We start from the raw sequence: 18,481 nt of genomic DNA, 5'->3' as shown, positions 1-18,481 counted from the left end.
ACGCCGGGGATAAGTTTCAAATTCGTATGGAGAACCGAGTAATAAAGATTTGAGTTGCAAAAAAAAACGTAGAAAACTGTCCCAAAACGTTTGAACTTTGACGGAATATGATAGTGGCCAATCGAAAGGCCAAAATACAATAATATAAATTTTCAGTGTTCATACCAAGTTTGAAAACACCAACAATAAAAAGAAAAGCTGTCAAATACCGTACGAAAAAATGACAGCTGAGTGTAGTTTCGTTTGGCTGTTCGTTTTTGAGCTGCAAAGTACAGGGCTAGTAGCGAGTCACTTTTTAGTTACTTTGTCACTATTTTGAGCCTAGTCACTAAAAAGTCACTATTTACGCTAAAAAGTCACTAAAGTCACTATTTTACGACAAAATGGTCACTAAAGTCACTTTTTTAGCTTCGATGTATAAATTAACTATTGTTGTATTGCAACATACTTTAGAAAGCTTGCTTCTCATTTACAGAATATTTGGACAGTTCGGTTTGTAAGGCATTTTCGTTAACTTTTTCCATCATAGAAGTTTCATTCCAGGCAATGTTTTCAAATTTCGCATCGAAGTGAACAGTGCAGAATAGTTACGAACGAATTGTCTAAGAGCTGCAAAGGAATGTAAAGGTTTATTCTACAAGCTAATCAGTGTTATGCGTAAAATTACGTTTGTAGTTTGATTTGCTTGTCTCAAATCAACTGTTCCTCCTGGTTGAAGTGGATTCAAAAATTTCGAGCTTATATTGTGCATGTTTAGGTCTCAATTCGTAGGATTTTGCTTTTAATCATACGTACCTACCGGTGTTTACCAGATACCATTTCGAAATTCCATAATGATAACCCGTTCTACGCATATTTGTCCCACGCTCTAGATCAAGCAAACGAGTGTTTAGTGGGACGAATTTGATTAGAAAATGTCAATTGGGTTATATATGCGTGGAAAATCGTTGATGGGACAAACAGTCTTAGTATTGTTTTTGCAGATTTTCGGAACGAACAATGCTATTTTTATTATATTTCGAAAAAACCCCTCCCTTAGTTAGCTTAACCAACTCCAAACGCTTTTCGAAGCTGCCACAGACGGCACTGATTCCCAGATTTCATCCCAGATTTTCTGGATAACCGCTTTACAAGTTGGAGATTTTGTAAAAAAAAGTTTATTGAGTTGAGATCAGGTGAACTTAACGGCAATTTATTTCTATTCAATAAGTCCCTCGAATTGTCCCTATATCAACCTTGAGTTAAGTTCGCAGTATGCGCTGATGCACCGTCTTCCTGGAACATATAGTAATTAGCTCTGGAGTGTTTTCGAAGACACGGGGTAACGTTTTTTCCAAAACTACCGTTTTATGATAAACAGCATAAAATTCGGCGTCCACTCCTTCAGAACTCTGAAATGTTGTCTCTTGCTGCTGCCCCATTCGATTGTTTTGTGTAACCAGTCACACTCCAGGACAAATAGTTTCTCACCAGAAACAATAAACTCGCGAACAGCGAGTTGTTAAAGTATCATTTCACTCTATCGAGCCTCTTTTTCTGAAAGAATCGGCCAAAATATTGTGGACCGATTCAATAGATATACTCAGATGGGTGGGAATTACAAACTGAACGTTATCATTTCGGCGGACACGCTTCCCCATAACAGTCACAATTTTACGACTTGCGGCATCCTTGCAGATAGTGGCCGACAGAATTTTCAACGATCCCCCAAAGAGAATGTCTCCTTGTATTATTCGATGGTTTAATAAACGAAATCTCGCCTAGCTTCATACGATTTGAGATGTTTGAATATTGTGCAAGGTCAGTCATTGACCGAAAATCGATTAACTACGACTTTCCGGATTTGTTACATTGTAACGAGCACCTTGGAACTATTTATTTTTAAATATTATTCTTACTAATGGTAAAGTTGATCACAGATGTTTTCTTATTTAATTTAGTTTGCATTACTCAAAATGCATGCTAGTGTCAATTTTATAATTTATGCGCTTCAATATTTTTTTAAAAATAATCTGCTGTTGAGATTACCGCAACAGGCTCAAAAAGTAGTAATTAGCATAACATTTGACCAGAGCAATGAGTTCCCTTACGTTCGCTTACGTTGCTTTGCATGCATCGCTGGCGGTCGAAGACTAGATTGACCCAGCAGAATAAGTCTATTGACCTATTGCGTCCCTGGTAGAGTTTCCTTTTTCTCTCTATCCTCGGGGATGGGATACTGGATGCTGGGTGGAAGATGCACGCTAGAAGAAGATGACTTTGCCGAAACTGCAACCTTCGGGCTTTTAGCGTGAGCAATGATCCTCGAGAGACAGGTTCCGGTAACGATGTTACCGTGGACGGTTGATCTGAGGGATCCCAATGCCTGATCTTTCATTCTTAGCTGACAAGTGCAAGAGGCAGGATCAACCTGCAGTTTAGAGTTCCGCGCGTGTACTAAGACAGGTGGTTTTTAAACCAGTGGTATCCCCTAATTAGTGTATTAAAGACAGTGTTTTTTTTCCTTAGATAGCCTTTTCCCGGTAAATAGCTAGGCAAATCAGTGCATGTGCGAAATAGGAGAAAGTGTGCAAAGTGAGCAAGGAGGTAAGAGCCAGACTCTTGCCGAGGGTGGTAGATTATAAAACGGCACGTGCGGGCCACGTTTTTTCCCCCAACAGTATCGCTGCTAGTCATCATCCACTACACTTCCGTCAGCCCCAGCAGCATTTCTATGCAACACGAGCATCGTCAAACGTTTATGCCTGTACGGAACAGGCCGAAGGACCAATAATCGGCACCACTACCCTTGATGATCTCACCCGTCTAGTGATCGAAGCATATAAATGGCAGAGCTGTATGCCACCACGGGTCGGTATTTGGCGATTACCGTAGGCCACGGAAGTGCTAACTGCAAGAACGCAGTCCCGGACCATCAGCGAGAGCTAGCCTAGGTTGTGGTGAGACTCAGGCATTGGGCCGCCGAATTCTCACAAAAGCCACATTATCCGGAAGCAGCTCTGACGGAGCGAATAGTGCCGCTCCCACCACCCAAAAGCACTAATTCGCCCATTGGGATTGATGCCAGTAAGTTCCCAATTACGGTAACTGGTCGAAACGCCATATGATAAGAGTCGGATTTCGTTTTCGTACCACGATTCTGGGCTGGCACCTGCGCCGAGCTCCCTTAGTAAGGTCGTGTGACAACGGCTTGAAACGGCGAGACAACAACCGGTGCAGGGGTCTCCGTCCCGTAAAACCTGGCAGGCCTTCCAGTACGTTCCAAATTCATTGCCCGGTGGGAACCGGGCAGGAGTGGGATCAGATGTCCTTTCCTGACTTGCGCCGGTCGGGGGTGTCATAGTTGCTCATAAGGCGCTATGGCAGCCGCCCCTAGCCATGGCCTCACTGCTTCGGCATAGACTACCATGGGACCAGATAGGCGACCACTCCAGTATGGATAAGGATAGCGGCTGGAAGGGGGACCCACTAAACAAAAATGGATTCAACTGAAAATAATCAGCAAATGGGCGCAGATGGGTTGAAAAACCCGTTTGCACGAGGAGGCATCCAGAGGTCTCCGCCGAGAAAGGCGGAGATGGATGCAGTAAAGGACGCCTGCGAAGACGGCAAAGGCAGTACGCCTACCGGATCGACGCAAGACATCGCAGTGGCTGGTCCACTGTTGATAAAGGCGGTCGGAAGACAGCGAGACACGCTACCGAAGGTAGTAGCGCTGTCGGAGCAGCTCGATGCCATAATCGAGTTTGCGAAAAGTCGCACCAACACGACGAAGTACCTGAAGCAGGCTCTCTACATGCTTCGGTCCTCCGTCGATGCTGCGAAGAAGGAGCACGCCGAGCTCAAGGCAAGAGCGGTGGCTGCAGAGAAGAATGCAACGGAGGTGACCGGAAGGGCGACGAAGTCGGTCCAAACGGACACCTGCATGTTTGCAGCGGTTTGCGCCTCCGGGTCAGCCGCAAAAAGAGCAAGGCAGTCTCCGGGGGAAGCCCCCGAGAACAGCAAGAAACGGTTGGTTGTGCTAAGCCCGCGAGATAGCACACCAACGGCCTCCAAGTCCGCCGAAAAGTCTGCCGAAGTGGCAGCTACGGGAAACCCTTGGGTTACAGTGGGAGGAAGGAAGCGCCAAAAAGACAGCAAGCGCAACGACGAGAAGGCGACAGATCGTCCAAAAATGGGAAAGAAGGCGCGAAGCAGGGGCGACGCCCTCATACTCAAGACGGAGGGGTCCAAGTACTCCGAAGTCTTGAAGAAAATGAGAGGCGAAACCCAGCTCAAGGATCTGGGAGCGGATGTGCGGACCATACGTCGTTCTCGCACCGGCGAGATGATCCTTGAGCTCCGTAAGGATGCTAAAAACAAGGGCGCTGCCTACAAGACGGTAGCCGAGCAGGTCCTCGGGAAAGATGTGCAAATTCGGGCACTCACCTCAGAGGTGACTCTCCAGCTCAAAAACCTGGATGAAATCACCGAGAGGTGCGATATTGCACAGGCCCTCAAGGAGAAGTGCGAAGTGGAAATAGCCACTGAGGTAATTCGCCTCCGAAAGGGTCCAGCGGGGACCCAGGTGGCCACTTTCCGGCTTGCATCGGCCGATGCAACTCTGGCCCTGAAGACAGCCAAACTTAAGGTTGGCTGGTCAGTATGTCCCCTGAGCATACTCCAGCAGCCGGACGTTTGCTTCAGGTGTTTCGAGGGAGGACACAAGTCCTGGACCTGCAAGGGGCCCGATAGGAGCCAGTTATGTAGGCGTTGTGGTGGTGCTGGCCATAAAGCTAAAGACTGCGGGGAGCCTCCCAAGTGCTTGGTATGTACTGGAAAACGGGACGCCAAGCACTTTATGGGAGGCCCACGGTGCCCAGCCGGTAAGGCGGCCACGAAACCACGGGCGTGAGGGTGACACAATTGAACCTGAACCATTGCTATGCGGCACAGCAGCTGCTATACCAAGCAGCGTCTGAGTCGCGGTCGGACATCGCAATCGTATCGGACCCCTACTGCATTCCTCCCGGAAACGGTAATTGGGTTGCAGATAAGTCCAGTACGGCGGCCATATGCACGACCAGCAAGTTCCCGGTTCAGGAGGTTGTGTCAACCTCAAATGAAGGATACGCGGTTGCCAAGGTGGACGGAGTGTTCTACTGCAGTTGTTATGCTCCGCCGCGTTGGTCTATCGAAAGGTTCACCCAGATGGTCGATTTGTTATCTATGGAGCTGACGGGACTAACACCCTTAGTAGTGGCGGGCGACTTCAACGCTTGGGCTGTTGAGTGGGGAAGCCGCCGCACGAACCGGAGGGGTCAGATCTTGTTGGAAGCTTTGGCAAAGCTCAACCTAGATCTGGCCAACGTTGGAACCAAGTGTACATTCAGCAGAAATGGTGCGGAGTCGATCATCGACGTGACGTTCTCCAGCCCAGGACTGATCGTGAACTGGAGGGTAGACGATGGCTACACCTATAGTGACCACCAGTCGGTCTGCTATAGCGTAGTCCAGAACGTGAGGCGGCAGGCGACGGGTAGAGCCAATACTCCGACCGTCCGCGGGTGGAAGACATCGCATTTCGATGCCGAGGTATTTGCAGAAGCAATGAGAAGAGAGCGCGAGGGGGGCAGTTGGCTCCGCCCGAGTGCTGACCAATTAGTTGCCACATTATCGCGGGCGTGCGACGCCACCATGCCTAGGACCCGCCAACCTAGGAATGGTAAGTCACCGGTATACTGGTGGACCGACGCGATAGCGGACCTCCGTAGCGCGTGCCTCCGTGCAAGACGGATGTTGCAACGTGCACGTACCGATGCACAGAGGGTAGAGCGCCGTGTAGTATTCGGATCTGCAAGATCGGCGCTTAAAAGTGCGATAAAGGCGACCAAAAGGGCCTGCTTCGATAGGCTATGCGCGAGTGCCAATACGAATCCGTGGGGCAACGCCTACAGAGTCGTAATGGCGAAGACCAAAGGCGTGTTGGCGCCTGCAGAGCGATCACCAGCGATGCTGGAGCGTATCATCGAGGGACTCTTTCCACGACACGAGCCAAATCCTTGGCCTCCGGTTGCTGAGTCTCACGTCCGACGTTCCAGTATCTCAGACACAGACCAGGGATGGTCGGCCAACCTGCCGGGCATCCAATCCGTGAGAGACGGCAGCCGTGCAGAGGTTGTGGAGGAGGTAAGGGTTACGAATGAGGAACTCATCGTGATCGCCAACTCCCTAAAGGTGAGCAAGGCATCGGGACCGGATGGAATCCCGAACTTGGCCATCAGGACGGCCATGAAAGTGGCCCCCGATCTATTTCGAGCAGTCATGCAGAAGTGCCTGGATGACTGCCTCTTTCCGGACAGGTGGAAGCGACAGAGATTGGTGCTGTTGCCGAAGGCTGGGAAACCGCCAGGGGACCCATCGGCATACAGACCTATCTGTCTGCTGGACACTACGGGCAAGGTGCTTGAGAGGATTATCCTCAACAGACTGGTGAAGTACACAGAGGGTGTAAACGGTCTGGCAAGTAACCAGTTCGGCTTCCGGAAAGGTAGATCCACGCTGGATGCTATTCTCTCTGTCACCAAGACGGCAGAGGTAGCACTCCAGCGTAAGAGTTGGGGCATTCGCTATTGCGCAATCGTCACGCTTGACGTGAAGAATGCATTCAATAGCGCCAGTTGGGACTCCATAGCGCTCGCGCTTAGGAGCATCCACGTACCGGTGTCGTTGTACAAGATTTTGGAAAATTATTTCCAGAATCGGGTACTAGTTTACAACACGGAGGAGGGTCAGAAGTGCGTCCCAATCACCGCAGGGGTACCGCAAGGTTCCATCCTGGGCCCGGTGTTGTGGAATGTCATGTATGACGGGGTGTTGAAACTAAAGTTCCCTGTAGGGGTTGTGATCGTCGGTTTCGCAGACGACATCACGCTAGAGGTCTACGGCGAGTCGATCGAAGAGGTCGAGTTGACGGCCGCGCACTGCATACGCAAGGTCGAAGACTGGATGCACTCTAGGAAACTGGAGTTAGCGCACCATAAAACGGAGGTTACGGTTGTGAACAACCGCAAATTAGAGCAACAGGCGGTGGTCAGAGTCGGTGACTGCACCATTACCTCAAGGCGTTCCTTGAAGCTCTTGGGGGTTATGGTTGACGATAAGCTCACATTTAAGAGTCACGTCGACTATGCCTGTAAGAGGGCTTCAACGGCCGCTGCAGGACTATCTCGAATGATGTCCAATAGCTCAGCGGTATATGGCAGCAAGCGTAAACTTCTTGCCAGCGTGGTTTCGTCCATACTTAGGTATGGTGGGCCAGCGTGGTCCAAAGCGTTAGGTACCAACAGTCATCGTCGAAAACTGGAAAGTACCTACAGGCTCATGTGCCTGAGGGTTGTGAGCGCGTACCGTACAGTGTCATACGACGCAATCTGCGTCCTGTCCGGCATGATGCCTATCAGCATAGCCATTAAGGAGGACGTAGAATGCTTCGATCAACGTGACACAAGGGGTATACGAGGCACCAGAAGGTCATTCTCGATGATCAGATGGCAGCAGGAATGGTCCAATTCCGCAAAGGGTAGATGGACGCATCGACTTATTCCGGACGTATCCGGATGGGTCGGGAGGCGCCATGGAGAAGTTAACTTCCACTTGACACAGATTCTGTCAGGTCATGGTTGCTTCAGGCAGTATCTACACAGATTCGGGCATGCGGGGTCCCCCATGTGTCCCGAGTGCGCGGATGCGGAAGAAACTGCTGAGCATGTCTTCTTCGTGTGCCCTCGTTTTGTGCATGCGCGGAGCGACATGATGGTAGTGAGCGGGCCAGACACCACTCCGGACAACCTAGTTCGGAGGATGTGTAAAGACCCAAACATTTGGAGGGCGGTTTGTACAGCCGCCTCTCAAATAGTTTTAGAATTGCAAAACAGGCGACAGGTTGACCACCGACACGCCAGTGTTAGCTAACGGCCAGTCTCCAGGTTAGTTAGCTAAGTTAGCAAAGAGATCTATAGAACCAAGAGGGTGCACAGAGCACAAAAGCCGCTCCCCGAAGCAATACCTAGCGGTGGTCCCGGGGAGTATTATGGGCTGGAGACTGGAGGGGTTTTAGTGGGTCCGGTCACTGATTCAAACCAACCCCACACTCCCTGAGGTTGGTCACCTCAGGGGTTTGGATGCAAATTTCCCCTCCACCTGAAACAAAAAAAAAAAAAAAATATATATATATATATATATATATATATATATATATATATATATATATATATATATAGTCCATGCGCATGCGGCTAAGCTAGGGCCGCGACCCTACGCAACCGCCGGTGAATATTACCGCCACCGCACCCGTACCCCTTTAATAGCACACTTAGAAGAGTTGAAATTTCAATGGGAAAAGGATAGGGGAAAGATGATTTAGATAAAACTAGGCCTAGTGAGAATAGTACCAAACTAATTGTAAAACCATTGTACAACAAATGCCAAGACGTTGGTGTAATGGAAAATATCAATCTCGCAATTTGAAGTAAACTACATGTAGTTGGACAGCAGAAATCGTCTGTTTCTATGTAGAGGGAATTCACTGTCCTGGTAGATGAGTTAGGGGTTTCCGCTGGTTCTTTTGCTGGGGTGGCTGACTCCGAAATCAGTCCAGGAAAGTACCCGAATCAGCACGGATCAGGCGGAGTCTGCGAGACTGGATTGGGCCAGTGATGAGAATTAACCCTCTACTGGTTTGTTTCTGCGGTATCAAGTACCGCGTTTAAGGGCACTAGGTTTGCAGCGTAGGCAAGTCATCTGACGCGCTTCTGTTGCGGAGTATAGCGAGTCATTGTAAGGTCAGCGGACAGCTTCCCTTCCCGAAACGGGATAAAAAGAACCTCCCCTTGGAAGGTCTCAGGCTGAGCAATCACATCTCGGCGGGTGGTCTCTCTTAGGAGAGTGGCGCATTTAAGCCACCCGCTTATCATCGGGGAGCGATTCGGCCGACCAGTTGCATTTGGCGCCCAACAAAACAGGCGTTTTGTGGAATAAGGGCTTCGCCAGTGTACTTTTAGTTACATTGGGAATCCTACAATAAAGGCTTGGCAGATTTGGCCTTGTAACATTTTTTTCAAAGGGTTTAGCCTGCATTGTTTTCTTTTCTTTCATAAGTTTGGCGATCATAGCAAAGGCATTTTTATTAATTTTCTTTGGGTGTTGGATATAATATCGCTAGATTCTTAATTTATATTTGTACATTTATATTACTAGCCTAATAATGCCATAATGCTATTTTCTAATAAATATTCTGTAAGCGACGTATCTATCTTCTTTTTCTAATTATTTTCCTGGGAACTCTTTGTTTTTTTTTCTCTCTCGACTTTTGTATACCATATTTTAAGAATAAATCGTTTACTTCATATTGATTAAATATTGCATGACATTGTTAGATTTATTTTATACTGAAACTTACTTTGGAAACCATACATAAATATAAAACAATTTTCACTTAATTTCCTATATTTTAAATATATATATATATATATATATATATATATATATATATATATATATATATATATATATATATATATATATATATATATATATATATATATATATATATATATATATATATATATATATATTTGCCTTCAAAAAAAAAAAAATATTTCCGTGAACCTGCTGCGTTTTGGTCAATCGACTGGTGCTCTAGCTTCATCTCACTTAAAGTAACATTGATATACCATACGGTGAACCGTTTGTTTCCACACGCGGAAGACCTCACTCAAGAGGAAGTTGACTACGAATTGATGATTCGGAAGCAACCGGAGGAAACGTTCTCGGTTGGACTTGGTTGGAAAACAAAGGGTTCTAAAGAGTTTGTTTAGGGAGGATCAGAGTGAAGGTAGAAACTACCGGGGTGATCTGAACATAAAAGACGAGGCTTCCTATGTGGAAGGCCGGATTACCAATCTGGGGAAATCTCTTAGCAGGAAAGTTGATCCGAAGTTAGAGTCAAGGGTATTACACTATTGGTATCGGATAAAGCGGACTATCGCCACAGATGATGAAGAAAAAAAGATTCGCAGGGAACTAATAAGACGAATTGAAAAATTAATGACCGATTTCCAATTTGGGCCCCCATTGTCACCGTTTAAAGAACGCATAAATAATCTTATTCAGACGGCCGAAACGCATACGGGGGAAGCAAACCAAGCCGTAGGTATGGCAAACGGGGCAGAAAACCAAAATACACAGGATACATCGAAAGGAGCCATTCCCAAGCAAACACCGCCTGGACCAGTACCTGCGAACACACCTAGGCCAGAACCGAAGGTCAACGATGAAGCAAACATTACAGTATCCAAAAAGGAATGGGACGAGATGAAGAGCGCGCTAGCCGAATTGATGGGACGCCTTAACAGAGATAGATCTCCCATGGCAGGGTGGCATCGAGAAAAGATGGACGTAGCAGGCCTGAAGAATTTCGGGAACAGACATGAGCGAGACGAAGGGCAGGAAAGTAAGGCGAGTTACCCCGCACATAGGCACCGATCACGAAATCAGAATACGGACTCCAGTGACAGCGATACACGGTGTAACAGACCCCAGAGAGAGAAAACAAGTCTTAATCGGGATAGGCAGGATAGCGACACTCGGTATAGCTCGATTTCACAAGCCGTCAGTTACGGTCATAATAGGCCGTCACTGCCTATCACGGAACGGGAAAGACGGCACTACAGGAGAAACGATGGGTACGGACGTGTGGAAAAGTGGAAGCTACGATTCGGGGGTGATTCTAGGAGCATGTCGGTGGAGAATTTTTTATACAGAGCTAAAAAACTAGCGGAACGAGAAGGGGTGTCAAAGCTCACACTCCTCAGGGACATTCACATGTTACTGGAAGGAGCAGCGTCGGACTGGTTCTTCACCTTCGTAGACGATTTGGACACATGGGAGGCATTCGAAACGAATATAATTTTTCGATTCGGGAACCCTAACAAAGATCAGGGAATCCGTTCGAAAATCCAAGAGCGTAAGCAGCAACGCGGTGAGCCGTTTATAGCTTTTGTAACAGAAATAGAAAAGCTCAACCGGATGCTTTCGCGCCCATTATCGAAGCGGCGTAAATTTGAAGTCATTTGGGACAATATGCGCCAGCATTACAGAACCAAGATTTCGATAGTCGAGGTAAATGATCTACAGCAGCTGACCAGACTGAATCACCGTATAGATGCAGCAGACCCGCAACTGCATCAAACAAACGAAACCCCTTTCCGTCGACCGGTCAACCAGATTGACGCGGAATACAGCGAGACAGATAGCGAGAAGTCGGCAACAATAAATGTAGTTCATGGCACAAGCAACCGCGAGCAAACCAGGAACGACACGGCAGTCAACGGACGGCAACGTAGAGAAACACGCACACCGATAGAACAACCGTCTAAACAAAACACACCAGGGAAATGCTGGAACTGCCAGGAAGTAGGGCATGGCTGGCGACAATGCCAAAAGCCAAGAGCAATTTTCTGTTTCGGTTGTGGGAGTTTGGGTAGAACAATTCGCAGCTGCGAACGATGCGGTGGAGCGGTGCAAGCCGGTTTCCGCCAACAGGGAAACGAATAACTGGGTGGGATGCCGGGAATATAACCATCCCACTCAAGAAAAAGATTCCCCATGCCACGAACGAAGAACGCAGAATGCCCGCAAATTAAAATGAAGATTTTCGACACAGAAATAGATGCTTTGCTTGACTCAGGGGCAGGGATAAGCATTTTGAACTCACTGGAAATAGTGGAGCGGTACGGTTTAAAATTACAACGGACTGCAATACGAATTTCCACGGCCGATGGGACCAATTATGAGTGCCTTGGGTGCTTGAATGTTCTTCTTACGTACAAAAATATAACCAGGGTTGTACCAACCCTGGTGGTTCCGGAAATTTCTCGAGCTGATTTTAGGAGCAAACTTTTGGGACGCGTTCAAAATAAAGCCAATGATCGATTTGAGCCACGGGCCAGAGGAACTAGAAACCATAAATTCAAGACAAAGTGTATGTTCAGTTTCTACTGACTCTGGGTCTGGTGTCGATTCAGTCGGTCCTTCGTACACTGGAATATCGAGGGTTTCGTCCTCTTCTTCGATTATCGGTGTGTTAAAACAATAAATGTAGTTCATGGCACAAGCAACCGCGAGCAAACCAGGAACGACACGGCAGTCAACGGACGGCAACGTAGAGAAACACGCACACCGATAGAACAACCGTCTAAACAAAACACACCAGGGAAATGCTGGAACTGCCAGGAAGTAGGGCATGGCTGGCGACAATGCCAAAAGCCAAGAGCAATTTTCTGTTTCGGTTGTGGGAGTTTGGGTAGAACAATTCGCAGCTGCGAACGATGCGGTGGAGCGGTGCAAGCCGGTTTCCGCCAACAGGGAAACGAATAACTGGGTGGGATGCCGGGAATATAACCATCCCACTCAAGAAAAAGATTCCCCATGCCACGAACGAAGAACGCAGAATGCCCGCAAATTAAAATGAAGATTTTCGACACAGAAATAGATGCTTTGCTCGACTCAGGGGCAGGGATAAGCATTTTGAACTCACTGGAAATAGTGGAGCGGTACGGTTTAAAATTACAACGGACTGCAATACGAATTTCCACGGCCGATGGGACCAATTATGAGTGCCTTGGGTGCTTGAATGTTCCTCTTACGTACAAAAATATAACCAGGGTTGTACCAACCCTGGTGGTTCCGGAAATTTCTCGACAGCTGATTTTAGGAGCAAACTTTTGGGACGCGTTCAAAATAAAGCCAATGATCGATTTGGGCCACGGGCCAGAGGAACTAGAAACCATAAATTCAAGACAAAATGCACGACTATGTTTCACGATTGAACCGACCAAAGACAACACACCGATAATCGAAGAAGAGGACGAAACCCTCGATATTCCAGTGTACGAAGGACCGACTGAATCGACACCAGACCCAGAGTCAGTAGAAACTGAACATACGCTAACGGTAGAACAACGCAAGGACCTACTAGCCGTGATTAAATCTTTTCAGCTAACATCAACAGGTGTCTTAGGTCGAACACACCTGATAGAGCACAAAATAACGCTAAAAGAGGGGGCGGTACCACGCAATCCTCCGGTTTATAAATGTTCACCTTATGTGCAAGCGGCAGTGAACGCTGAATTAGAACGGTTCAGAAATCTCGACGCGATCGAAGAGTGTCAGTCCGAATGGACGAACCCTTTAGTGCCCGTCCTCAAAAATAATGGTAAAGTACGGGTTTGTCTAGATTCGAGAAAGATCAACAAACTCACGGTAAAAGATACCTACCCAATGAAGAATATGCAAGACATATTCCATCGATTGGGAAGAGCAAAATATTTTTCGGTGATCGATCTTAAAGACGCCTACTTCCAGATTCCGCTGGAAGAAAGCAGTCGGAACCTTACAGCGTTCAGAACAGCCGAAGGCGTGTTCCGCTTTAAGGTTTTACCGTTCGGCCTGACAAATGCGCCGTTCACTATGTCTCGACTAATGGCGAAGGTTTTGGGTTTCGACCTAGAGCCAAAAGTGTTCGTGTACTTAGACGACATAGTGATCGCAACAGAAACATGGGAGGAACATTTGAAATTACAGGTAATTGTAGCAGAAAGACTCAGGAAAGCGAACCTAACGATATCACTGGATAAATCCAGATTTTGCCGGAAGCAAGTGGTTTTTTTAGGCTATCTACTCAACGAACACGGCGTGGCTATAGATAGCTCGCGAATACAACCAATATTGGATTATGTCAGGCCAAAAACGCAGCAGGACATCCGGAGGCTAATGGGCTCAGTGGGTTTCTATCAACGCTTGATTAGAAACTACAGCAAAATCACGGCTCCGATTACCGATTTACTGACGAAAGAGAACAAGCGGTTCACATGGACGAAAGAAGCCGAAGATGAATTTAATGAGCTGAAATCCGTTTTGACCTCGGCACCGATTTTAGGCAACCCAGACTTTACGAAGCCATTTACTATCGAATCGGACGCGTCTGATCGAGCGGTAGGTGCAGCACTGATTCAAGAGCAGGAGAGAGAGAAAAGAGTTATTTGCTATTTTAGCAAAAAACTCAACCGAACCCAACGACGATATGCCGCGGTGGGGAAAAAGTGCTTAGGCGTGTTGTCCGCTATTCACCATTTCCGACATTACGTCGAGGGAACGAAATTCCGTGTGGTGACGGACGCTGGAAGCCTACTTTGGCTGTTCAATCTCGGCACAGAAACCGGAAACGCTTAACTGTTAAGGTGGGCACTTCGCATACAAGCTTACGATTTTGACCTCGAGTACCGAAAGGGAAAGAATAATATTATTGCTGACTGTTTATCGCGATCAGTCGAAGTGGATACAATTTTGGTAGTCCAGCCCGACCCAGAACAGGAAGAACTAATGGAGAAGATTCGTGAAAATCCAGCAAAACATGGTGATTGGCGAATAATTGACGAAAAACTATACCGGTACGACAAAACAGCTAATCGGCGAACCGACCCTCGTTTCACCTGGAAATACTTCCCCCCGAGTGAGCAACGTACGAAAATAATGCAGAAAGAACACGACAAAGCTACTTTCGGGTTCACCAAAACCCTAGCCGCTCTGAAGCAAACATACTACTGGCCCAAAATGAACGAAGACATTCGCAAATTTTGTCGAGAGTGTCTGAAATGCCAATCGAGCAAATCAGGCAACCAAAACGTTACCCCGCCGATGGGAATGCAAAAACCCGTTCAGTATCCGTGGCAATTCGTAACCCTTGATTACGTTGGCCCACTGCCACCGTCTGGTCGAAATCGTAGCACGTGCCTCCTCGTAGCCACGGACGTTTTCAGTAAGTTTGTCCTCGTTCAACCGTTTCGAGAAGCTAAAGCAAGCTCTCTAGTGGAGTTTGTCGAAAATATGATTTTTAGACTGTTTGGCGTCCCAGAAATTATGCTGCTTCAAAACATTACTCGAAGCCTACCATGTCACCCATTGGCTAACACCCGCGTACCATCCGCAGGTAAATAATACAGAGAGAGTGAATCGCGTCATCACCACAGCCATACGAGCGACGCTAAAAAAGAACACTCACACTGGGCAGACAACATCCAGCAGACCGCAGATGCGATAAGAACGGCAGTCCACGACTCGACTAAGTACAGTCCGTACTTCGTTGTATTCGGCCGGGACAAGGTGTCCGACGGACGGGAGTACAGTTGGATAAGGGACAACTACAAACCAAGCGATGATGAGAGTAATGCTAAAGTTGAAAGGGAAGAATTGTTCGAACAAATACGAAGAAATTTGACCACCGCCTACCAAAAACACGCTAAAACATACAACCTTCGGTCTAACGCAAAGTGCGCTACTTATGACGTGGGGGAAAGAGTGTGGAAGCAAACGTTCGAGCTTTCAGACAAGGGCAAGGGTTTTTGTAAAAAACTTGCGCCGAAATACGAACCGGCTGTGGTTTGGAAAGTCCTCGGGTCTAACACCTACGAGTTAGAAGACGATGGGGGAAAACGCTTAGGGGTCTACTTCGCGAACAAATTAGAAAAAAATGAATGCGCCTCATCCAAGCCATTGAGTGGATTCAAATAGCTTATTACTTTTTAAAGCTATGAACCTCCGCAAGGAGTGACCACAGTTTACGATGAGAAAACACCGAAAGGGTAAAAATCATCAGGCCGATTTTGACGGACTCGTGCTGGCAGTTCCAAAAGTCCACCAGCACTGAGGGTACCAAAATCTGGCCGTAAACATACTAACGTCAACTAGCTATGAATAAAACTTCATCGAAGTAACTAGAAACGTACAAAAAAAAAACACCAAGAATAGGTAAACCAACACGACCACCACGCGAAGCTTAATCCATTCGCAACGGACATTGTACATACTTGTAAATAACTGTGTAAATATTAGATTAGTTTGTCAAGGGCCTATAGTCCTAATTTTTAAGTTAAAATTAGTACTTATTCTATATTAGTCTTAATTCTACAATTTTCTTACAATTTTTCCATCGGTGGTAGTGTTTATAAACGGTATACTTCCTTCCTTCTGAGGGAACATTTGCCAATAGTTACTAGTTTTAAGGGTGGTTGCATCCTCCGTGTTAAATTATAAAATAACATTCCTAGAAATAGCTTTCATTATTTTTTTCCCTGTACCTTAATTCATAACGTAGTTCCTTATCACGACTTGGTGGATGGAGTTTGTTACTAGCTATCGTAGATCCTAAGCGTTTTCTCGCATTTTCTTTTTCCTGTAAATACGTCCGTCATTCCCAGGTTCCGCATTCTGATCGAGCGGACCGCGAGCGTAGTATATTTTTTCCATAACCTTCCATACGCCGGGTGGGATTTTCCGTACCACAGCCGATCGTTTAAAATCAGTCCAGTTCTTCTTATCCCGTAAATATTTTCCCGTCCGGACACTGGTTTTTCCGGGCAAACAGATCACAACACACGTTTCACTTTCACTACGCGGTCAAGTTCACCTTTATTTGGTTGACAGTTGGATGACGTGCCGAATGATAAACATCGTATGTGTGAGAGACTGGTAGAGAGCTCGTCGGGAGATGGATTCTGACAAGCAGGGTGTAGATTCTACACCACGATAGACAAGCAGGGGATGGATTCTAGAAGGGTGTGTGAATGAGTTGGTACATTTGTATGGTTTTCGCTTACGAGAATTTCGTTATCGGGCCTTCTGGTGCATAAAAATTCTACGTAAGTTTTTCATTCTGAGTTCGCAATGAGCGTAAATGGTAGAGATACCCTCTGCGGTAGCGAATTGCAAATAGGAACGGCATTTTTAGTGGAAAAAGCTGCACTCTGCAATCTCGCTACGTGTTGGGGTAGGATGCAGGCTAGACCTACTAGTTCGTTTTCGCTTAGGCGATTATTTCGTGATATTATTTTCGCTACTCGATCCATTCGGGGTAGAAGATAATATCCAGTTAAGATAATTTTTAAAGCTGCCTCCAGCTAGTCGACAGCTGTGAGGTGAAGCTCAGGGTTCAGGGGCGTTCACTGTACATAGTATGATTGAGACGAATGAGTGGAAGGCATGAATGGGGTTAGTCAGTCACCGTCAACTAATTGGTTAAACTCCTTTTCAGATTTCCTTTGTTTTTCTCACACCATCCAAGTTTTGCACAAACGTTAGGTTCACAGTCGTTTTTTTTCTTGAAATTTTGTTTTGAATTTATTATCGCTGGAGCCTGGAGACTTTTGTCGTTGATGGTCAGTGGCGGACTATATGATAGAATATATAGTACCGTAAATAGATACTGAGTTGATTTAGTTCGGCGATGACCGTATATGACCCCGAATATGAAACAAATTTTTGAAAGACGAATGTTGTCTACGAAAATTTGATTGGTTATTGTTAGATTCCTTCCAATGCCAATCGAATTTTCGTACTTTTAGTAGGGAATGATGTAACGAGCACCTTGGAACTATTTATTTTCAAATATTAATCTTACTAATGGTAAAGTTGATCACAGATGTTTTCTTATTTAATTTAGTTTGCATTACTCAAAATGCATGCTAGTGTTAATTTTATAATTTATGCGCTTCAATATTTTTTTAAAAATAATCTGCTGTCGAGATTACCGCAACAGGCTCAAAAAGTAGTAATTGGCATAACATTTGACCAGAGCAATGAGTTCCCTTACGTTCGCTTACGTTGCTTTGCATGCATCGCTGGCGGTCGAAAAGTAGATTGACCTAGCCGAATAAGTCTATTGACCTATTGCGTCACTGGGAGAGTTTCCTTTTTCTCTCTATCCTCGGGGATGGGATACTGGATGCTGGGTGGAAGATGCACGCTAGAAGAAGATGACTTTGCCGAAACTGCAACCTTCGGGCTTTTAGCGTGGGCAATGATCCTCGCGAGACAGGTTCCGGTAACGAAGTTACCGTGGACGGTTGATCTGAGGGATCCCAATGCCTGATCTTTCATTCTTAGCTGACAAGTGCAAGAGGCAGGATCAACCTGCAGTTTAGAGTTCCGCGCGTGTACTAAGACAGGTGGTTTTTAAACCAGTGGTATCCCCTAATTAGTGTATTAAAGACAGTGTTTTTTTTCCTTAGATAGCCTTTTCCCGGTAAATAGCTAGGCAAATCAGTGCATGTGCGAAATAGGAGAAAGTGTGCAAAGTGAGCAAGGAGGTAAGAGCCAGACTCTTGCCGAGGGTGGTAGATTATAAAACGGCACGTGCGGGCCACGTTTTTTCCCCCAACAGTATCGCTGCTAGTCATCATCCACTACACTTCCGTCAGCCCCAGCAGCATTCCTATGCAACACGAGCATCGTCAAACGTTTATGCCTGTACGGAACAGGCCGAAGGACCAATAATCGGCACCACTACCCTTGATGATCTCACCCGTCTAGTGATCGAAGCGCACGCTGTGCGCTGCCAGACAGCAGAGCAGACAACCGAGGAGACAATAGGCGAGACGACAGAGTG

The 18,481-nt window shown here is 46.5% G+C and overlaps 1 protein-coding gene across 1 annotated transcript; it reads left to right on the top strand.

The window, feature by feature from the left end:
* Positions 1-3,761: 3,761 nt before the first annotated feature.
* On the top strand, positions 3,762-4,894 carry LOC129717873 (uncharacterized). Its single transcript, XM_055668112.1, has one exon. It carries the CDS (start codon positions 3,797-3,799, stop codon positions 4,892-4,894), a length of 1,098 nt encoding a protein of 365 aa, XP_055524087.1. The 5' UTR covers positions 3,762-3,796.
* Positions 4,895-18,481: the final 13,587 nt, after the last annotated feature.

Source organism: Wyeomyia smithii, chromosome 1 (assembly GCF_029784165.1).
Source record: "Wyeomyia smithii strain HCP4-BCI-WySm-NY-G18 chromosome 1, ASM2978416v1, whole genome shotgun sequence".
NCBI lineage: Eukaryota > Metazoa > Arthropoda > Insecta > Diptera > Culicidae > Wyeomyia > Wyeomyia smithii.
This window is presented reverse-complemented; position numbering and strand designations above follow the sequence as displayed.

What these genes read in the sequence shown, in the direction of transcription:
- LOC129717873 (XM_055668112.1), top strand. Translation starts at nt 3,797, where the DNA reads ATGCTTCGGTCCTCCGTCGATGCTGCGAAGAAGGAGCACGCCGAGCTC.